Source organism: Sarcophilus harrisii, chromosome 2 (genome assembly GCF_902635505.1).
Source record: "Sarcophilus harrisii chromosome 2, mSarHar1.11, whole genome shotgun sequence".
Taxonomy (NCBI): domain Eukaryota; kingdom Metazoa; phylum Chordata; class Mammalia; order Dasyuromorphia; family Dasyuridae; genus Sarcophilus; species Sarcophilus harrisii.
Window position 1 is genome coordinate 603,820,117 of NC_045427.1, and position 21,505 is coordinate 603,841,621.

Consider the following 21,505-nt stretch of genomic DNA (forward strand, 5'->3'; position numbering starts at 1 on the left):
CTCTCCCTCTCTCTTTACACACACACACACACACACACACACACACACACACACACACACATTTGCAATGATGTTCAGTTACTAGGTTGCTAGGATGAATATTTTGAAAATAGGCTTATCAAATTGTCAGTTACATAGAGTTCAGCTAATTCTCAATTCTACCATATGACAAAACTTTGAAAAGACTCAGTAGGTTTAAAGAAAGAATCAAAACAATCAGTTGATCAACAAGTATTTATTAAACTCTTAGTATGTGCAGGCATTAGGAATACAAAGACAAATGTGCACTTAAGAAATTTATAGAGGATGGAGCCAAGATGGTAGAAAGGATATCTTTCTGAACTTCACCCAAGACTTTCAACTAATTACCAAAATCAGCCTCTACATTAGTTCTAGACAAGCAGAATTTGTGAATATTGTGAGTGCAGCAAATTAACAGCAGAAGATAATTTTGAACATTGCCAGAAAAGGTCTATTTTGGTTAGACACAGAGGGAGAGAGGCCAGGTGCAGGACACCAGCGCATGCTGTGTAGACCTGGGGTGGTGAGGTCTCTGCAGGGCAGTTCAGACTCCGGGCAGTGAAGAATCTACAGGGAGGACTCTACCACAGTGTTGACTACTCTGCCCTGTTTGCCAGCCAATGGATCAGCAGAGAAGTTATAAAACATCCACCACAAATGAAGAAGGTAAAAAGTGAACCCAGAAAGGCCAGAATTTCATGGGACCTGGTCACATCTACCCAGCACTGAGAGTGAGTCAGCACTGACCCAGTGCAGCAGCTGTTGTTCTGTTGCCACTCCCTGTTTGTTGCCTGTAGAGGAGGCTTGGAAAACCTTCCTTGCCTGAAAAGCAGACCTCAATTTTTAAAAATAATGAGTAAAAAGGTAAAGCAAACTCTAACTACAGACAGCTTCTATGATGAACGAGAACAGATTTCAAACCCTGAGGAGACTAAAAGCAGATTGTCTCCAGATGATGCTCCAAAGGGTGATATAATCTGATCTCCATCACACAAGGCTCTCCTAGAAGAAATTAAAAAGGATCTCAAAAGAAGCTGAAAGGAAAGGAAAACTTTGCAAGAGGGTTTAGAAAAGGCATATAACTCATTAAAAATAGATTTGATGAAGTGGAAAAAGAAAACAACTCCCTGAAAAACAGAATTTATGAAAGGGAAAAGGTTAAAATTTCACAGGAAAACAGAATTTGTGAAGTGGAAAAAGAAAATAACTCCTTAAAAAGCAGAATTTGTGAAATGGAAGAAATTTTTAGAGGCTAATAAGGATCTGAAAGTTAAATTATAAAAAGAATGGTTGGAGTAGTGAGGAATATTTAACCTGGGGAAGGTAAAGCATGGGATGGGAGAAATATCATTCTTAATCCCAGTTATTTTTTAAAAAAAAATGTTTGCAGAAGTTGTGTGTCATTAACAATTGTAAGTAGAAGATAGATTAGATTTTCCCTGTGTAGTTTCAGAAGAGATGACAATGATCAATGACTTGAAGTTTTAGGGAAGAGTAGGATGGCAAATTTGGGTTCATTACAAGGGAGAACTTTTGAAGAAGAATTGGCCAGCAATGGAAAGAGGCTGCCTTAGAATGTAGTGAGGTTTTTGTCATTCATATCAAAGTGGAACAAACACCCATTGTAGAGGGAATTTGAACCTTGGGTGGTCTCTGATTTGACCCAACTTTCAAATCTGGTAACTCTATAATTGTTTTGACTTGTGTTATTTCCAATATCATGTCATAACATGTGATATTGAAATACTTTATTTTTAAAATAATATCTTAGTCTCTGAACTGTCACCTACAATGTTTAAAATCCAAATTTAAATAGCTTTTCCCTCTTTGGCCATTGCCTATCTTTACATCTCTTATCAGATTCTTCCTATTGTTTTCTTGTGTATTTCTTCAGAGCATAGTCAAAAAGTTCTACATCGAATTCCCCTATGCACATCATGTTTCATTATTTACAGGCTTGTACTATATCTTGGTGGCAACTTTTCCTTCAATTAATTCTCTTAATGACATAAAGTCAGCTAAATTTGTAATGAATCTTATTTAAGGGATCAAAAGAAATACCAAATCTTGCCCTTACCTCATCGATGAAGATAGAACCCCTACACAGGAAATCCTTTAAGAGAATGTAGCAACACCATTCAACAAGTTGCCCCTTTAAAACTTTGGTATGACCTAAAATCCACAAACAATTAGTCTTTTTTCTGTACATGATTCATCATTCCATTGACCATTGGTGTAAAGTTCAATACAGTTCTCATTCCTTCCACCATTGGGTTCACCATTTGCCCAATTTGTATAGCTGAGAATTTGTCCATTCTGATACTGGAATCTACCTTCAGTCTTCTCATCACTCATACCCAGGTGGATTTTCCTGTTAAACTGTTCAGCCAGTTCTTGTAGGGCTCTGTTTTCCTTGGCATTCTGAGGGGATGCCAGTAGGGCACCCCTTTGTGAACATATTTTCTTTCCCTCTTCAAATGTCCCTTCAGATGCTGCTACTGCAAACCATTTATCATCCACAGTTTTGGCACCAAGCAATATCATAACTATAGAGAAGGAAAGAAAAGTCAAAATATTTTGGAGATACCCTATTTCCCAGAGTTTAAGGCCCAGCAAGCAGGCTCTGCACTAAGCTTGGCATAAAAGTAATCCAGTTTCTAACATGGAGGTGCTTGTTCAGTTAACATTAATTGGTGTCAGAAGTGGGATTGGACATGAAACAGGACCAAATGGATTTTCATGTGTATAAGTGGCCCTTAGTCTCAGTATCATTAAGCCTACCTTCTTAGGATGAGAGGACTTCTGCATGGAAGCATCATTTTCCTCACTCTGAATTTAAACTTCTGTTTATATCCTGACTTTCCTGTCTCTGGCCTGCTCTTACTTTTCTGTAGAATGACTCACCTCATCTGGTGAGTTCTTTTTTCATTTATTCCTGCTTCACTTCTGGCTCAGTCTTTGACTGAGCTTGCATTGCTTTGTGATGAAAACTCTGGGGCTCTCTTTCTTCATCCAGTTTATCCTTGATTACTCTGATAAGAAGTTTTTTTACATAGCTAATTGGCTTAATTGTATGCCTTTACTTTTTTTTCTTTCTGCATGGGTTTAGTAAATTTGTAAACTTATTTAAGTCCAATTGCTTATGCTTCTGAAACCAGTTGAATATAGCATTCTTGTTAGCATTATTTTGTTGTCATTTTATCTGTTTTTATATTTGTAAAATGTCTGTCATTTTTTTTGTGCTTTGAGTTAGGTTTTGTTATCTTGAAAGATTAAAATGCAGCCAGTCAGAAAAAACTTTCAAAAGTTGTAGGTAGAGAAAATAATACTATGTATTAATTAATACCTCCAATACTGTCATTTCATCCTGCCTGCCTAAGATGGAAATAGTATATATATATATATATATATATATATATATATATATATATATATCTGGAATTATGTCCAATTACTTGGATGAATATTCTCAGAGCCCAGTCAGTTAATATCTCCAGAGCAGAGCAGGCTCAGCCTCTGGCAGGCCCTGACCAGCTGCTGCTTAAGACTATCTAAATGCCCCTGGCTGCATTTGCTATGGCAGTATGAGAGGAGGGAAATAGTTAGCTACTCCTCTGAGCCCACTCCTATCTGTCAAACTTATTAGCTTAATTTTGGGCAAGTTATTTTATTTGTTTGTCTCTGTTTGTAATAATAGCCACCTTCCATATTTATTATTGTGGGACCAAAAATGATAATAATAACTATAAAATCCTTAACAAAGTGACTGGCATATGCTAGGCACTACATTATTATTATTTCTCTAGTTGAATGTAATTTTTCCATGTCTAAACCACTCTAAAGTGGCTTTAAAATGTCAAAGATAATAAAATCAATAATTTTTACATTTGATAATTTGGAAATCCAATTGATGTCATCTGAAATTTATTGGTTGTGTAATTATTGTATTTCTAAATTTATATTGTGAAATTTGAGAGACCATTGTAACCAAAAACATGTTAGACAAAACTTCCCTTTTAATTTGGTTGTTATTACATATGAATTAGGCTTTTAAAAGCATGTGATAAAAATAAGATATTTGAAAAACACTAAATATTTAATGAGGCATGTTTAGTTATAAAACAGTTACTACTACTACTACTACTTCTACTATTACTATTTACTATAGTAGAAAATTTTCATTTGAAAATTTTGGCTATTATAAAAGTGTATAAATATGCTAAATATATTAAATATAACATATCATGTATGTATGATATACAACATAATACGTATTAAATGTATTATAATATAATATATGTAATACAATAAGTATATTAAAGATATAGTTTCAACATATTAATAGGGTCAGATAACTACATGAAACATCCAGGCCTATCCTTTCTACATGCTCTGTTCCCTTATGTTAATCCTGTGCTGCTGTTAGATGGGACTTGATTTTAATGTTTAAGTTTTCTTGGATACTTTGCTGACATGTAAGTCTCCCTTCTCAGAACTAGCCCCTTATGATCCCTTTAAGTAACTTTATCTATACTTGACTTAATGTAATTATCTAGTTTGAAAATTGTGAGAAAAACTTTATTGCATTGCTTAAACCTATCCATGTATGGCTGTGAAACTATATCATCTGAGGAAAGCCCTGCTCTTGAGTGGATTGACCCAGAAGCAGCCAACATCCAGGTAAGAAAGTTGTCCCAAGTTTCTAGAAGAGGGCTGAGTCTACAGTTCTCACTTTATTTTTTATTTTTCTTTCTCTCTCTCTTTTTATGTGCTCAAATACAAAGCCCCAATTCAAGTACATTTTTGCCCTCCTACCCTAATCTCTTTTCAAATAGTGGCTATTAATGAAATTGAAATACACTTTCCATATAGGTCTCACTAATGCTAAGAGATTTAGCTGTCCTATTTCCTAGGATCATCCATCACATGTTCGCCATCTTTGTTCCTTGAAAATGACAGGTATTATACTCCTTTCCCCTTCACAGAACTCTGGTTCTATACTATGCAGATTAGTCATGACTCCCAAGACTCGAGACAGTGACTCTTCCCATAGGACCTAAGAATCCCTGTATTGTCTCACAAAATTTCAACCATGAGAAATGTCTCAATTGTGTTGTGGATCAACTACTTTCACATATATAAGTAGCCTCTGGGCTCAGCAATGTGACATTTTCCACTTAATATGGATTGGGAAGACTTTTGCCTGAAGACATTATTTTCCTCACTCTAAAATTAATTAAACATGTTTGTGTTCTGAATCTCCTATCTCTAGCCTATTCTGTTTGGTTTTGGTCACCTGCAGGTTAGATGTAGGTTTCAGTGTGGTTCACAGAAGAGACATTCTAGTTACATCTTGTTAGAATATAGAATTCCTGGCAACATTCAGAAAATCGGTAGACATTCTGCTCTGGACAAGGGAACCTTCAGGACACATAGAAGGAGACTCAAAACATGATTCCACATGATCCCTGCCATACCTTCCAACCTACAGACAGAAGTCGCAGTCAGTATCTCATTTGTTTTTTTGTCTCTTGCCTACAAAATACATCCTAGTATGCTTTTGTAGTTAACAAACAAATCCTTAAAGGGTATTACACCAATTCAAGCCATAGATATTCCTTCCTCTTGTCCAAGCTTGGGAAGCAAGGTGCCTGCACTGACTCTCTTAGTACTTTTAGGTATCTGGAAGAAAGTCTGATTGTTTGTCATTCACTGGAACTTGGTGCAGAATATGGAATGGAAAGGACTGGACTAGAATAAAAAAAGAACACTAGACTGGGAAGGTAGACTAATTATGCATGTTCTTAGGCAAGTCAATGCATTTCCAAAGGCTTTAAATTTCTCATTGGTAAGGGGAAGATAATAGAATTGAGCCAGAATTTTTAATAGTTTTTGTATAATGGTCCCCTTATCAGATTAAAGTTATTAGATGCCTAAAATAAAATATTAAAGATTACAAAAGAAACTATACTATATACAGTTATAAAAATAATTTCCCTTATAAATTATTATAATAAAGGATTTTTGGATCTCAGGTTAAAGAGCTTCTAGATTAGATGATCTCCAAAATGACTAAAATCATGGCTCTAGAATTTAGCTAATTCTTCAGAGTTTGTGGCTTGAGGAGGGTGCCATCAAGGCATTGGAGTTGTATTTCCAACTATTCTTCTTCTTTCTTTCATATTTCTCTGTGACTAAAGTTTTTACTACTTTTCTGCAGTTTTTTCTCAGAACCTCTAAAACTTTTGGTGAAACTATTCTCTAAAATCATAGAATCATTGATGCATATCTAGAAAAAAACTAAAGCAGACAGTGTTACCTCCCTCATTTTCAAGCCATAGGATTTAAGACCTAAAGGTGTAAAAATATTGCTCAAAATCACAAAGGTAGAAAACATTTAAGGTAGAATTTCAACTCAAGTCAAACATTTATACTGTAGGACATGGGTAACTAGCAAAGCTTCCACTTTATTTGAAGACTATAACACTGAATGATTCTGCTCCTTTAGGACAATCTTCCATAGGAAGAATGTGATTGTCACATTAAGGTTTGGGAAAATTACAAGAGCAATGTGTAGGGAAAGGTAAATGACATTTCAGCTCGTAGTTTTAAAATTTTATTCCTTACCTTTTCTATATTTCTGCATGAGATCCTGCAGTGTCCTCATTTCTCCTTGCAAAGCAGTTATTTGTGACTTAAGTGGAATAAGTTCTGAATGACAAAAATGGTTTGTTATTTCCATTGCCAATTATTTAATGCTTCTGAGAGATTTAGGACATTGAATTTCCTTTTCTCTAGTGAGAGACACATCCTGACTATTGGGGAGCTCAATACTGGGACCCACATTCCCCCCCAACAATGGAATATATCTGGTCCTGAAATAAAGGACAAGTAATTTGAGGAGGATGAAAGGATTCAATCTTTTCCCTTGTGTCAAGTGATGGGATTTCTTCACAAGACAATTACACAGACTCTTCCAAAGGCCACATCAAGGTGGATCTCAGATATAACAGAAAAAACTGCTTCTCCTTCCCATCTTCCATCCATTTTCTAATTATTTTTAATACTGTGGCCCAAGATTAATAAGGTTCCCTCCATATATTTGCAACCCAGTTTCTCTCTCTTTATTACCTATTCATTTTTTATATCTCTACCATTCTAGTTTAGGCCATGAGAAATTACAATTAACTACTAAACTTCTATCCTTTTTATTTCTATACTCCTTCCCTTACTTTCTGTTCTTTTCTTCTTTCTTAGCATGTGTATCTCTACTAGGTTTTGTTTCTATTTACTTTGACCATGGTCTTTTCCTAATACCATATCTTTAGAGGTTTCTCATTACCTACAGGCTTAAGTCTTAATTCATTGTTTTATCCTTCAAAGCTGTCTGCTATTAACTTATCAACTCTTATTATTTTACTCATTCATCTGCTCTCTCTTGCACCTTCAACTCTGGTCACATGAGTCTTCACATTGTTTTTTTGTTGCTTCTTCTTTACTTTTATTGATGGCCTAGAAAGGCATCTATTACAATGCCCTCCACATTAAAATTCTGCACCTTTAAAGAGATTTCTTATAGTTATTATTAATTTTATTAATTTTATTTCCAATTTATATAACAAGCATTTATATAACATAGTATAAAAAAAGATGATTACCCAAGTTATATGTATTTATATTTATGTGTATAAGTTATCAGATAAATTACTTTCTTATTTTTCTTCCCTTCCAGTCCCCTTTCCCACTACCCTGGAGATGGCTACTATAGAAAACAAATATATAATATATATATATATTATAATTTCATACACATTTTTATTTGTCAGCTCTTTCTCTGCATCAACATAACACTTTCTTATGTCCTTTGTAGTAAAGTTGAGTATTTTTAAAAGTCAAAATGACTTAACTGAAAGTTGTTCTCAAAAAATATTGCTATTTCTGTATACATTGTTTTCTTGGTTCTGCTCATTTTCTCTTCATTATTTCATAGCAGTATATCCATATTTTTTCAAGAACACTGAGGTCATCATTCTTTAGACCACAGTAGTATTCCTTCATTTACTACAATTTGCTCAGTCATTCCCAATTGACAGGTATGTCTACAGTTTCCAGTACTTTGCTACCATATATTATTTCAGCCATGCTACTTTCCCATTCTCTATATTTCCAAAAAAAATTGCATATATCAAAGAGGCTATCAGTTATTTTGTTTCATTGTGTCACATATGTCTTAGCTCCACAGTTAGAATAAAATTTGAAGGAACTGAATCTTTGCCTACTAGAATAGATCCTGGATAAACACATATTGAACTACATTGAGTAGCATAAAAATCATGTCCCCTTTAGTTCTTCCTTAATATATATATATATATATATATATACATAGACATACATATATATATATATATATATATATATATTTATATACTATTCTTCCACTTGTCCTATTGGACCCTTGTTCTCTTCCAAGTGAAATATATAACTTACCTCTAATTTCTCCTTTTTCTCCTTTTGGTCCTTTGGGTCCCATAGAGCCCAGATCTCCTTTGATCCCTGTGGGGCCAGCTTTTCCAGGACGACCTTGTCATCAGAAAAGTTGGAGAGAAAAGGTGACAATCAAGGCTCAGACTCCCCTTCCTTCTATAACAACCAGGCCAAAATCTTGCTATGGAAGTATACACAAAGCTTACTGTTGGCTGAGAAAACTGACCCCACTGTGGCCGGGTATTTAGGATGTAGGAATGTCAAAGGGGAGCTGAGCCACATGATTTTACCTATTAGGTTTGGTTTGCTATTGTTTCTTCACAGAACCCTGGCATCTCCCTCAGTTTCCATCCTTCCTTTCAGAAGTAAATCATGCCGCAGAAAAAAGACCTTTCCATGCTCTGGTGAAGGAGGTAGCAGGAGTGTGAATCATGCTACCAAGTTTTTTTGAGGCAGACACCCTATCTTATCAATCTTTATACTATGCAGTTTCGTACACAATGTCTTGCCTCAAGTAAATGTTTAGCAAATGATGGTTGAGTGGATGAAGATATTAATAATAAATGGCATTTCTATGGTGTACTAAAAGTTGGAAAGAACTTTACATACATCATCTCATCTGTGCCTTACAAAGTCACTGTGAGATAAGTGCCAATGATATCATTGTTCCCAATTTATAAATGCGGAAAATCAGATGCAGAGAGGTTGGTTTTTGTGCATGATTACAAAGATGAACTTTCAGAGACGGATTTGGGATCCATTCAGAGATCTTTCTGCCTTTATCACCTCTTCTACAATACCATTCTTACAGTGAAAACACTCAGGGAGTTCTCATTTACACACCTTGGTCTCCTTTTTCTCCTTTTGGACCCTGGTTCCCATCTCGACCTGGTAATCCACAGGACACAATATTGCATGTGTTCTTTCTAAATTCACATTCAAATGTTCCTTTCTCAGAGGCCACAGTCAGTGATAATCCCAGCATGAGAAACTGGAAAATACCAAGGAGATGCATTTTCTCACACCTGGAACTGAATGGAATAAAGAGAGGATGCCATCATGCTGAGAATCTTCCTCATTTTCTTCATTTCCAAAGACTCTTTTGACTTATCCCAGAGGCAATTCAATTGAAACCATTTGTGTATTTCTTAGTCTTGGCTTGATAGAATTCCCATTCTTTGATTTCTTATATCTCTATTGCCAGTAGCATTTAGGCAGAATTAAAAATTTTGTCTATGAAATACCTCTACCTCTTTAAAAAACATTCCCCTCTCCTCCATGTTCCAAGTCACAAATAAAATTACAAAAAAAATAAAAACTAGTATTTATAGTATCTAAATATTTTACAAATATTTCATTTGATTCTCACAACAAGTCTAAAAAGTATTATTATCATTGTCATTTTACAGATTAAGAAACTAAGCAAACAGAGGTTAAGTGAAGTGATTTACCAAAAGTGATTTACACACTTTTAATAAGTGTCTGAGGTCATATGGAGCACAAGTCTTCTTAACATCAGGTCCAGAACTGTAGTCATTGTGCCACCTAGCTGCCTAGAATGCTGCTTCAGACAAGCTTTCTGTGATTTCCTCAACTGTTTTCTCCTCAAATATTCCTTACATAATTTATCTAATTTCTCTTTTGAACTCTTTGTGCCTCCCCTAGTCTTAAACAAATCAGTATGCAAGTTGTAAATAAAAGTTGCAGTCATACAGGTATCAGCATCAAGATCTTTCAAAAATCATTAAAAAGTAGGAAACATTAAGGAAGATCTAAAAGAAATGAGAATCACAGAACTTCAGGTCTATTTATGAAAAAAAAAAAAAAAAGGAAGACACATAGGCAAAAGCCACTGAAAACAGCATCAATTTGGAATTTTCTAGTTTAAATAATAAGGCATAAGGGATATGGTACCCAGCCACTGAGTCAGAGAACTATAGACTAAAAGCTGTGACAACGAGGGCTAGTAGAGTTGTTGTGATAAGTGTCCAAGGAAATGTTGAACCATACTGAGAGAAAAATGACTGAGACATGGTGCAAAGGTGGTACAGACAAGCACATTGGTATTGAAGAAAGGAAAAGGTACCCTTTGCCAATTGTCAATTGCCAGTTGACCTCAGTTCTATTCATGATGCTAGAACTTTGGTAAATGTTAAATGATGAGTTATTACTGTTGTTTTGAGAAGGTGACTAGGCTATGAATAAAACTTTGGGGAAAATAAAGAATTCACTGTACAGGAGCTATAACTATTGCTTCATGAATAAGGCTCAGATGGAAGTCTCTTCTCATTTATTGGGTTAGGTAAACCTATTTATGCTTAATATTTCTAGATGTTTGCAATTGTATGGGCCCCTTTGAAAGAAACAAACCTTATTTGATATTTCTAGAGGGTCCTTTTGAATTTCTAGAGGGGCGTTTTGGATTTAAAGCTCAGCATGAGATAAAAGTATACTATGTCTGTCTAAAGAAAAAATACACACTTAGGCTAAATTAAAAAAGACCTGATGTTGATAAAGAATGAGGGAATGGATAGTCCTACTATTCTCTGCCATAATCAGTGCAGAAATATAGTATCATGTATAGTTCTGAATGCTCTGTTCTAGCATGGCCAATGAGAATGAGGAGAGGGAAGGGTTCAAGAATATGTGAAGCTAAAATCAGGTGAAGGGCCTAGAAATATTTATCCTAGAGAAGAGAAAACTTAGAACATGAGAGGGCTTGTCTAGTGTTGAGAGGCATGTGTGTAGTAGAGAAGCTAGAAGTATTCAATTTGGTACAGAAAGTAGAACTGGGAGTAAAGGGGTGGAGGTTGAAAAAAATTAATTTAGGAATAAACTTCTTTTAAAAAGAAGCTGAAAATTACAGAGAGTAGGCAAGATTTTGTCCGAGTCCTTTCTGGCTTCCCTCAGATAAATACCAGATTGAGTCTTTGAAAGGGTTTTGGAGTGACAGAATCCACAAATATTTTGAGTGTAACGAATTTCTGGCAGAAGATACTTTATTTTATTTTATTTTTTGCTGAGGCAATTGGGGTTAAGTGACTTGCCCAGGGTCACACAACTAGCAAGTGTTTAGTGTCTGAGAACAGATTTAAACTTGGGTTCTCCTGACTTAAGGGCTGGTGCTCTATGCATTGCATGACATAGCTGCTCTAGAAGATATTTTAGAAGAACTTCAGGAAAGGTCTGTCTCAACAGGTCATGGAGAAGGGGGGTGTTGCAGCCCAGCACAGGTGCAGTGTAGGGCAGGGAGACCCAGGACAGAGCACCCTTCACATGCAGGGGAAATCTAATTAACAACTCTTAGCCAAATTACAGCAGCATTTGATACTCTTGTCCTGATTCAGAAGTTGGTAGATCAGCAGACTAGCTGTGAAACCTCCAATACAACTGCAGAAAGCAAATAGTGAGCATCTGAATCCAGCATAAAAAGTAGGACGTGGCCATGACCACCTAGGATGAGAAGAAAGACAACAGCACGGGCCCCAGAGCTGCATGAAGCACTTGTTACCCTGTAGAGGAAGATTGGGACAATCTCCCTTTTGCCATAAGAGTAGACTTTAACCTTTAAAAATGAGCAAAAAAGAAAAAAAGAGCTTTGACCATAGATACCTTTTATGGAGATAAGGAAGAATAAACCTCAAACTTTAAGGACACTAAAGACATTTTCAGATGAGGCCTTAATGGGTAATATAATTTGATTTTCATCTCGAAAGTTCTTTTGTAACAATTCAAAAAAGGATCTTAAAAGAGAATTAGAAGAAAAAATGAGGAAAGGAAATGAGAACTCTGGAAAAGGAAACACAGCAATTGTCTGAAGAAAATCATTCCTTAAAAATAATTTTGGTGAAATGGAAAAAGAAAACTCCTTGAAAAATAGAATTTGTGAAAGGGAAAAAAAAATTCAATGAGCAAAACAACTCATGTAAAAGTTTAATTGGTAGGGGCAGCTAGGTGGTACAGTGAATAGAGCACCATCCTTGAAATCAGGAGGACCTGAGTTCAAATCTGTCCTCAGACACTTAAGATTTCCAGCTGTGTGACCCTGGGTGATTCACTTAACCCCAATTGCCTCAGAAAAAAAAAATGGCCAAATGTAAAAGAGATTAAAAAAACTAAAGAAAATAATTTACAATTATTACACACAAATCACAAAAATTAGAATTGAACAAATGGAAGTGAATGAAGAAAAATGTAAAATAGCTCATTAGAAAAGCAATTGACCTTGAAAATAGATCCATAACAGACAATCTAAGAATTATTGGACTATTTGAAAAGTAGGATGAAAAAGTCTAGAGAACATCTTTCAAGAATCATCAAGTTAAACTCTCCTGATGTCCTTGAACCAGAAGGTAAAATAGCCATTTAAAGAATCCACCGATTACCTCCTGAAAGCAACCCCAAAATGAAAACTTCAAGAAATATTTTAGTTAAATTTCAGAATTATCAGATCATGACTAGCATACTACAAGCAGCCAGAAAGAAATGATTGAAATATCAAGGAGCCACAATCAAGATTACCCAGGATTTAACAGCTTCCACTTTGAAGGAATGAAGGATATTCCAGAGGGCAAAGAAGATTGCATTGAAACCAGAAATCTACTATCTAGCAAAATTAAGCATTATATTTCAGGGGAAAAGATAGACATTCAATGAAATAGGGGATTTTTATTTACTTTTGATGAAAAGACCAGAGGTGAACAGAAAACTTAATATTCTCCTACAGAACTCAAAAGATGTAGAAAAAGGTAAATAGGGAAGAAAAAAACCTATATTTTTAAAGGTCAAAATGTTTACATCCCTATATGGAAAGATGATATGTTTAACTCTTGAGAAATGTATCTTTGTTACAGGTATACTTAGAGGTTGTAGGTATAATTTGACTTTACTGTAAAATATAAAAAAGAAACTGGCATGGAAAAGGGATTGTACTAGGAAAAAGAGGGAAGAGGAGATAAAATGGGGTAAATTATATCACATGAAGAGGCAAAAAGATCTGTTATAGATGAGGGAAGCAAGGGAAGGGCATGAGGATTGTGTGAATCTTAATCTCATCAGATTTGACTGGAAGAGAGAATGTCAGAGATATTTAGTTAGATAGAGAAATTTGTCTCACCTTAGGGAGGAAAACTGAAAAGGAAAGGGGAAGGGTAATGGGAGGGACAACAGAATAGAAGAGGAAAAGAATAATAAAGGGGGGTGGGGCTGTAAAAGGGGAACACAGATGGAGCGAGGTGGTAGTCCGAAGCAAAACATTGGAGAGGAGGGGAAAGGGGGAAAGGGAAGAGGAAAGTATATCTTGGGAAATGCAGAGTTAATCATTTTAACTGTGAATGTGAATGGGATGAGCTTTCCCTTAAAACTGGAACAGATAAGAGTGGATTAGAAGCCAAAATCCTACAATATGCTATTTACAAGAAACACATTTAAAGCAGAGTGATACATACAGAGTAAAAGTAAAAGGCTGAAGTATAATCTATTCTGCTTCAACTGGAAGTAAAAAAAAAAAAAAACAGGGGTAGTGATCTTAATCTCAGATAAAGCAAAAACAAAAATAGAGCTAATTAAAAGAGTTAAGAAGGGAAACTACATTTTGCTAAAGGGTACCAGAGATAATGAAGTAATATCAGTGTTAAATATATATGCACCACATGGTATAGCATCCAGATTCCTAGAAAAGAAATTAAGAGAGCTGCAATAAGAAATAGACAGCAAAATTATAGTAGTGAAGGATTGCTCTATCAGAACTAGATAAATTGAACCAAAAAATAAACAAGAAAGAAGTTAAGAAGGTAAATAGAATTTTTGAAAAGTTAGGTATGATAGAAAATTGAGTGGGGACAGAAAGGAATCATTTAAAAAATGATTACATATTAGGGCATTAAGAACCTCAAAATCAAATGCAGAACAACAGAAAAAATGCATCTTTTCCAGATCATGATATAATAAATATTATATGCAATAAAGGGCCAGAGAAAAATAGATCAAAAATTAATTGAAAACTAAATAATATAATCCTAAAGAATGCCTGATGAAACAACAAATCATAGACAGAATCAGTAATTTCATCCAAGAGTATGACAATAATGAGACAACATATCAAAATTTATGAGATGCAGCCAAAGCAGTTCTTAAGGGAAATTTTATTTCTCTAGCTGCTTACTTGAATAAAATAGAGAAGGAGAATATCAGTGAATTGAGCATGCAATTAAAAATGCTAAAAAAAAGATCAAATTAACCCTCCCAATTAAATACCAAATTTGAAAATCTGAAAATAAAAGGGGGAGATAAGTAAAATTGAAAGTAAGAAAACTATTGAACTAATAAACAAAACTAAGAGTTGGTTTTATAAAAAAAAAAAAAAAAAAACAAATAGATAATCCTTTAGTTAATTTTATTTTAAAAAGAAAAAAAAGAAAATCAAATTGTTAATATCAAAAATGAAAAGAATGAACTTTCCACCAATAAAGATCAAATTAAAGCAATATTTAGGAGCTATTTTGCCCAACTGAATGCCAATAAATCTGATAATCTAAATAAAATGGATGAATCCTTACAAAAATATAGATTGCCCAGAAAAACAGAGGAGGAAATAAATTGCTTAAATAGTCCTACTTCAGAAAAATAAATTGAACAATTTTATTATTATTATTAATATTAATCACCTCCCTAAGAAAAACTCTGCAGGGCCAGATGGAGAGCAATTTGAAACTATGTCCAAAGGGCTATCAAACTGTGCATATCATTTGATCCAGCAGTTTTTCCACTGAGCCTATATCCCAAAAAGATAAAGAAAAGGGAAAAGCATCCACACGTACAAAAATGTTTGTAGCAGCCCTTTTTGTAGTGGCAAGAAACTGGAAATTGAGTGGATGCCCATTAGTTGGAAAATGGCTGAATAAGCTATGGTATATAAATGTTATGAAATATTATTGTTCCATAAGAAATGACTAGTAAGATGTTTTCAAAAAATCCTGGAGAGACTTGCATGAACTGATGCTAAGTGAAGTAAGTAGAACTAAGAAAGCACTATGCAGCAACAACAAGACTATGTGATGATCAATTCTGACAGATGTGGCTCTTTTTGACAATAAGGTGATTCAGGCCAATTCCATTAGATTTGTGACGGAGAGAGCTATATTCATCCAGAAGGCAGACCATGGGAACTGAATGTGGATCACAACATAGAATTTTCACCTTTTAAACTGTTGTTTGCTTGCTTGTTGTTTTCTTTCTCATTTTTTTTTCCTTTTGATCAGATTTTTCTTGTGCAGCATGATAATTGTGAAACATGTATAGAAGAATTGCAGCTGCTTAACATATATTCAATTACTTACTGTCTAGGGGAGGGAGTGGGGAGAAGAGAGGGAGAAAAAATTTGGAACACAAGGTTTTTCAAGGGTCTATGTTGAAAACTATCTTCTCATATATTTTGAAAATAATAAGATATTTTAAAAATAAAATAAAATGAAACTTACCAAGCAAAACAAAACTGTGAATACTTTTTGATCTAATAGTGTCACTACTGGCTCTGTATCCCAAAGAGTTCATAAAAGAAGGGGAAAGACCCACATGTGCAAAAATGTTTAAAGCAGTTCTTTTTGTAATGGTAAGGGATTGGAAATTAAGTAGATGCCCATCAGTTGGGGAATGACTGAATAAATTATAGTATATGAATGTAATGGAATATAATTCCTTTGTAAGAAATGATGAACAGGCTGGTTTCAGAAAGATCTGGAAAGATTTACATGAAGTGATGCTGAGTGAAGTGAGCAGAACCATAAAAAAACATTTACACACAAGACTATGTGATAATCAATTATGGCAGACTAAGCTCTTAGAAATGTTGTGATTTTCAGGACAGTTGCACTTAACTAAGGATGGAAAATCCCGTCCATATCCAGAGAGAAAGTTATGGAGACTGAATATGGATTGAAGCATGCTATTTTCACCTGTTTTGTTGTTGTTTTGCTTGTTTGTTTGTTTTCTTTCTTATGGTTTTTACCTTTCTAGTCTGCTTTTTCTTGCAGAACATGACAAATATGGAAATTTTTTGTTTTGAAGGATTGTAGATGTTTAATTTATATTGCATTGCTTGCTGTCTTGGGAAGAGGGGAGGAAGGGAGAAAAATTTGGAACAAAAAAACTTACACAGATGAATGTTGAAAATTATCTTTATATGTATTTGGAAAAATATTATTGAGGGAAAAAAGAAGCTATCTCAAAGCAGAAGGATCTGCTTTTGGGAGGGCTGCAAGGTTCTTATTTTTGGAGGTGTTTGCACACAGGAGTGTAACAAGAAGAGGTGACTCAAGTTCTCTGGGATGTCGGCTGTTCACATACTAGGAGGATACAATTGAGAGCTAGATTGGAACTTTGAGATGACATAGTACAATCTCCTCACTGTTTATTTCAGTTATGTTTGATTTTCTCTGACTTTATTTGGGTTTTCTCAGAAAGACATTGGAGTGGTTTGCTATTTCCTTTTGCAGATTATTTTATAGATGAAGAACTGAGGCAAACACATTTATTGTGACTTGCTCAGGATCATTTAGCTGCTGTCTGAGACTGGACTGGAACTCATGAAGATGAATCTTTCAGTAATACACCCCTTGCTCAACCTTCCTATGATCTATCTTTTTGCTCTGCCTCACTGTGCAAAAGATAAATTGTCAAACAGTTCTTGAATCATTTAAGTTCACATAGCTTGTGAATGACAGAGTTTGGCGTCAAAGCTTTCTTTTCTTTTTCTTCCTTCCTTCCTTCCTTCCTTCCTTCCTTCCTTCCCTCCTTCCTTCCTTCCTTCCTTCCTTCCTTCCTTCCTTCCTTCCTTCCTTCCTTCCTTCCTTCCTTCCTTCTTTCCTTCCTTCCTTTCTCTTTCTTTCTTTCATTCCTTTTCTTTTTTCCTTCCTTCCTTCCTCCTTCTCTCTCTCTCTCTCTCTCTCTCTCTCTCTCTCTCTCTCTCCCTATCAGAGAAATGCTTCAAATTTTTTTTACAATCACTTTTGATAACTAATTTGCTCTCATTTATTCTATTCTCTCTCTCCTTTCACTCTATTGCTTCTCAAAAGTTAAACCCTGGTTTTCTGGCTCAAAAGTCAGCATTCATTATTTAGGCTCAAGTTAAAAAAAAAAAGAGAGAATAAGAAAAGAGGGAAAACTATTTGCTGTACACATGAAGATTAATGCTCTTAGAATTCTTTTTTGTCTTGAGGACACCTCCCTCCTCTTTCTCTCACTCTCTCTCCTATGTAGTGGGGGAGGCCTTGCTAACATGTTTTCTTTTATATTTGTTATTGGTTTGAAGTTACATTCTTGGCCATCAAACACCATGACACTGCATTTATTCTTGCATAAGACTATGTTTACCTATGATAATCCTTGAAATTTTTTTTTTGTGTGTGGGGTGAGAAAAAAAGACTTAAAGTCCATCCTGACAACTTCACAGATTATTGTACATATAATCACTTTCCTGATATGCCAAATAAAGCCTGATTAGGAATTTTTAATTCTGTTTGCTTATCTGTAAAATAGAAGTAGGGTGTTTGGATGAACTACCATATAAGCTTTCTTTAAGGTGTGTACTTAAAATATATATATATATATATATAATTTTTAATTTATGAGGGAAAAAAACAAGCACCTTCAGTATATATAGTCTAATAAAAACAATAATTACACATGTAACTATAAAACTATTACATACCACTTGCTATTTCTTTTAAATATATAATAAAGTTTTCATGTAAATTTCTTTTTTCCCTTTCCCCCCTTTCCCTTGCCCTAGAGAAGACTACTAAATACTAAGAGGAATATGTACATGTAAAATTATTCTATACATAATTCTATTCATCACTTCATATCTTTCTCAGATGATATCAATCCTCATGTGTCCTTTATAATTTATTTGGATATTTATAGTATTCACAGTGATGTATTCACTCAAAGTCATTCTTTTTTCCCTTAATTTTTCCAATTATATGTAAAGATAATTTTCAACATTCATTTATTATGAGATTTTAAGGTTCCAAATTTTTTTCTTCCTTCTTCCTATACTCTCTCCCTAAGAGAGCAAGCAATCCTATATACATTATACATGTACAAGAATATTAAACATTCCACATGGTGCAAAAAAAGAATAAAAATAAAATGGAAAAACTATGAGTAAGAAAAAAAGTGAAAATAGTATGCTTTGATCTGCATTCAGAATGCATTTTTTTTTTCTGTTTCTGAAAAGTATTTTCTATGAGTCTTTTAGGATTGTGTTTGATCATTGTATTGCTGACAAGTGTTAAGTTCAAAGTCATTCTTACAACAATATTACTGTTCCTCTATATATAATTTTCTCTTGGTTTCGCTCATTTTGTTCTTCATTATTTCATGCAAGTCTTTCTATATTTTTTGCAGATCATTTAGTTTATCTTTTCTTATAACACAATAGTATTTCATCACAATAATATACCACAACTTATTCATCTATTGATAGTATCCCTGCAATTTCCATTTCTTTGCCACTACAAAGAGAGCTGTTCTAAATATTTAAGAACATATAAAAAGCTTTTTTCTTTTTCCCCCTAATCATCCTTGGAAATAGATATAATAGAGGTATTGAAGGATCAAAGGATATAGGCAGTTTAATAATTCTTTGGGCATAATTCCAGATTGTTCTCTACAATGGATGGGTCACTTCACAATTCAAACAGCAAGGGATTAATGTAATGATTTTTCGACATTCCTTCCAGTATTCGTGGTTTGCCTCCTCAATCATTTTAGCCAATTTGATATGTGTAAAATGATCTTTAAACTTTGTTTTAATTTCCATTTCACTAATCAATAACGATCCAAAGCATTTCTTCATATGACTATAAATTGTTTTGATTTCTTCATTGAAAAAATGCATTTTTTTTCATATCCTTTGGCCCTGCATCAATTGGGAAATGATTCATATTCTTATAGACTTGACAAAGTTTTTATATATTTTATATATGAAAATTTTATGTTAAAAACTCTCTATATCCCCCAATATTAGCAACATCTCATCTTAGCAACATTTTACTTGTACAAAAATTTTGCAATTAGATGTGATAAAAATTATCCATTTTACACTTAGCTTTTCTCTCTAATTCTTGTTTTATGTGATTGTTCATCCATCTATAAATATGATTAGTAATATGTTTCATGTTCTTCTAATTGTCTTGTATTTTGTCTTTTTATGTTTAAATCATGTGTCCATTTTGACCATAATTTCGGGAAAGATGTAAAATATTGTTCTATATCCAGTTTTAGCCATATCGTTTGCCAATTTTTCAAACAACTTTTTACCAAATTAAACATTGTTATTCTAAAATTTTGTCTTTAATATTTGTTAAATATGTTAAATTTTTCCTGCAAACCTGATATAAATACAACTTAATGCACAAACTTTGCAATATGTTATTGTAATCTTTTAGATAAAATTTTATTTTTTTCATCATCCAAAGAGGAAGGTGTTACTGGTCTTCCTTGTTTTCCATTTTCTAGAAACCTTATCTCATGTTTTCTCCTGCTTTCCCTCGATCCATGCCTTAACCCTACTGATCCTGGAAAGAGAAGCCTTTTAGCAGACCCTTCCTGATCTCTGTCCTTCTGCCTCCATCTACTGGTGGAGTTCTTGAAGCAGTAGTCTCTCCCTGGTGCCCTGGAAATGACTGGCAAAATTTAAAGCAACTTCTATTCTCCTCAGTTCTCACAGAATTTTTATACACACACACACACACACACACACACACACACACACACACACGTATCCCATAGTAAATAAACATATATACGTACATATAGATATTATATATCTATATAGTATATGTACACAATGAACACAAAACACACAAAAATAAAATAAGCATTTTACTTTTATCTTGTTGCCAAGATACTAATCATTGTGCTGTGTATGATGGTATTTGTTAAAGCAGCTCTCAGCTGCATAAGTTGAGAATAATATCCTTTGGAAGCATTAAAAGAAAGAGAGGAGATATTAATAGGAATGCTTGTACCTTGTGGCTTTTTGGCATCCTTGTAGCAATGTAGTATCTGTCCTTAACTGGTGAAACCGCACTTGCCTTCTTTTATTCTGACAGGAGTTGACTTCCTGCCCCTTGACTCACTGTCACAGGAACTCAAAGTAGTCTCCACCCAAAGAAAGCCCAGATGTCCAAGTGGCACCTATGGCATTGATGGGTTATTCCTCTCTCAGTGAGTGAGCAGCAGAAATCTCAGAGCATAAAAGTCCCAGACCATTTTTGGAAAAAAAGTTGAGTAATTCGCTCAGTCACCTGTGGATGCTGAGTTGTAGTTTTGGGTGCCATCCCTGCAAATGGATTTTGGGAAGGGCCATTTGGGTTCTATTTGCTTTCCGTGGAGCAAGATTGGGCAACAATAGTTTCTTCCATGCTATCATCTACAATAGCTCCTGCCACTACAGCAGCAGTATCTGAAAGCTGCTTCTCTCCTTTAGGTGATATCTTTAATGGCTAGATAAAGGGGATGCTGGAGTAGGAGTTTATTAGTTTACTGGTTAGGTATGTTGCATGGTCAGATCTGAGCTTTAGGAAAATCATCCTGGAATAGAGACAGACTTAAAGTAGGGAGATCAATTAGAAAGCTATAGCAAGAGTGCATGGGAAAAGCACTGAAGACCTTAAAATAGGATGGTGTCTGTGTGAGAGATTTTTGTAAAAACAAAAGGGAACAGATGGAACAATAGACTAGGGAATTATAGGGAATGAGTGCAAAAGAGATTAACTTTGCTTATCTTCCAGTAATAATAACTATGGAATGATAGAATTATAGCTTTAGAATTGCAAGAGACCTTAATAGTCATTGACTTCAACCTCCACATTTCAGGTGAGGAAATTCAGGCTCAATAGACATTTATTAAATGTTTGCTTTTTGCCAGGAATCTTGCTAAGGAATAGGGACAAAAATAAAAGGGAGAAGAGACAGTTCTCACACTCATAGAATT

The 21,505-nt window shown here is 34.5% G+C and overlaps 1 protein-coding gene across 1 annotated transcript; it reads right to left on the reverse strand.

The window, feature by feature from the left end:
* Positions 1–1,737: 1,737 nt before the first annotated feature.
* Positions 1,738–20,766, reverse strand: LOC100914262 (pulmonary surfactant-associated protein D-like). Its single transcript, XM_023495634.2, has 5 exons — positions 20,538–20,766; positions 9,349–9,536; positions 8,509–8,601; positions 6,649–6,732; positions 1,738–2,567 (listed from the first exon to the last, which is right to left on the reverse strand). The coding sequence occupies exons 2-5, from the start codon at positions 9,518–9,520 to the stop codon at positions 2,194–2,196; spliced, it is 723 nt and encodes a 240-aa protein (XP_023351402.1). The 5' UTR covers positions 9,521–9,536; positions 20,538–20,766; the 3' UTR covers positions 1,738–2,193.
* Positions 20,767–21,505: the final 739 nt, after the last annotated feature.

Bases quoted from the DNA above. Each gene is read 5' to 3' on its own strand.
- LOC100914262 (XM_023495634.2), bottom strand. From the start codon at position 9,520: ATGCATCTCCTTGGTATTTTCCAGTTTCTCATGCTGGGATTATCACTG. The intron at 6,733-8,508 runs GTAAGTTATATA...TTTGTCATTCAG, and splicing joins AGAAAAAGGAGAAATTAGAG to AACTTATTCCACTTAAGTCA. The intron at 2,568-6,648 runs GTAAGGAATAAA...CCTTCTCTATAG, and splicing joins CATGCAGAAATATAGAAAAG to TTATGATATTGCTTGGTGCC.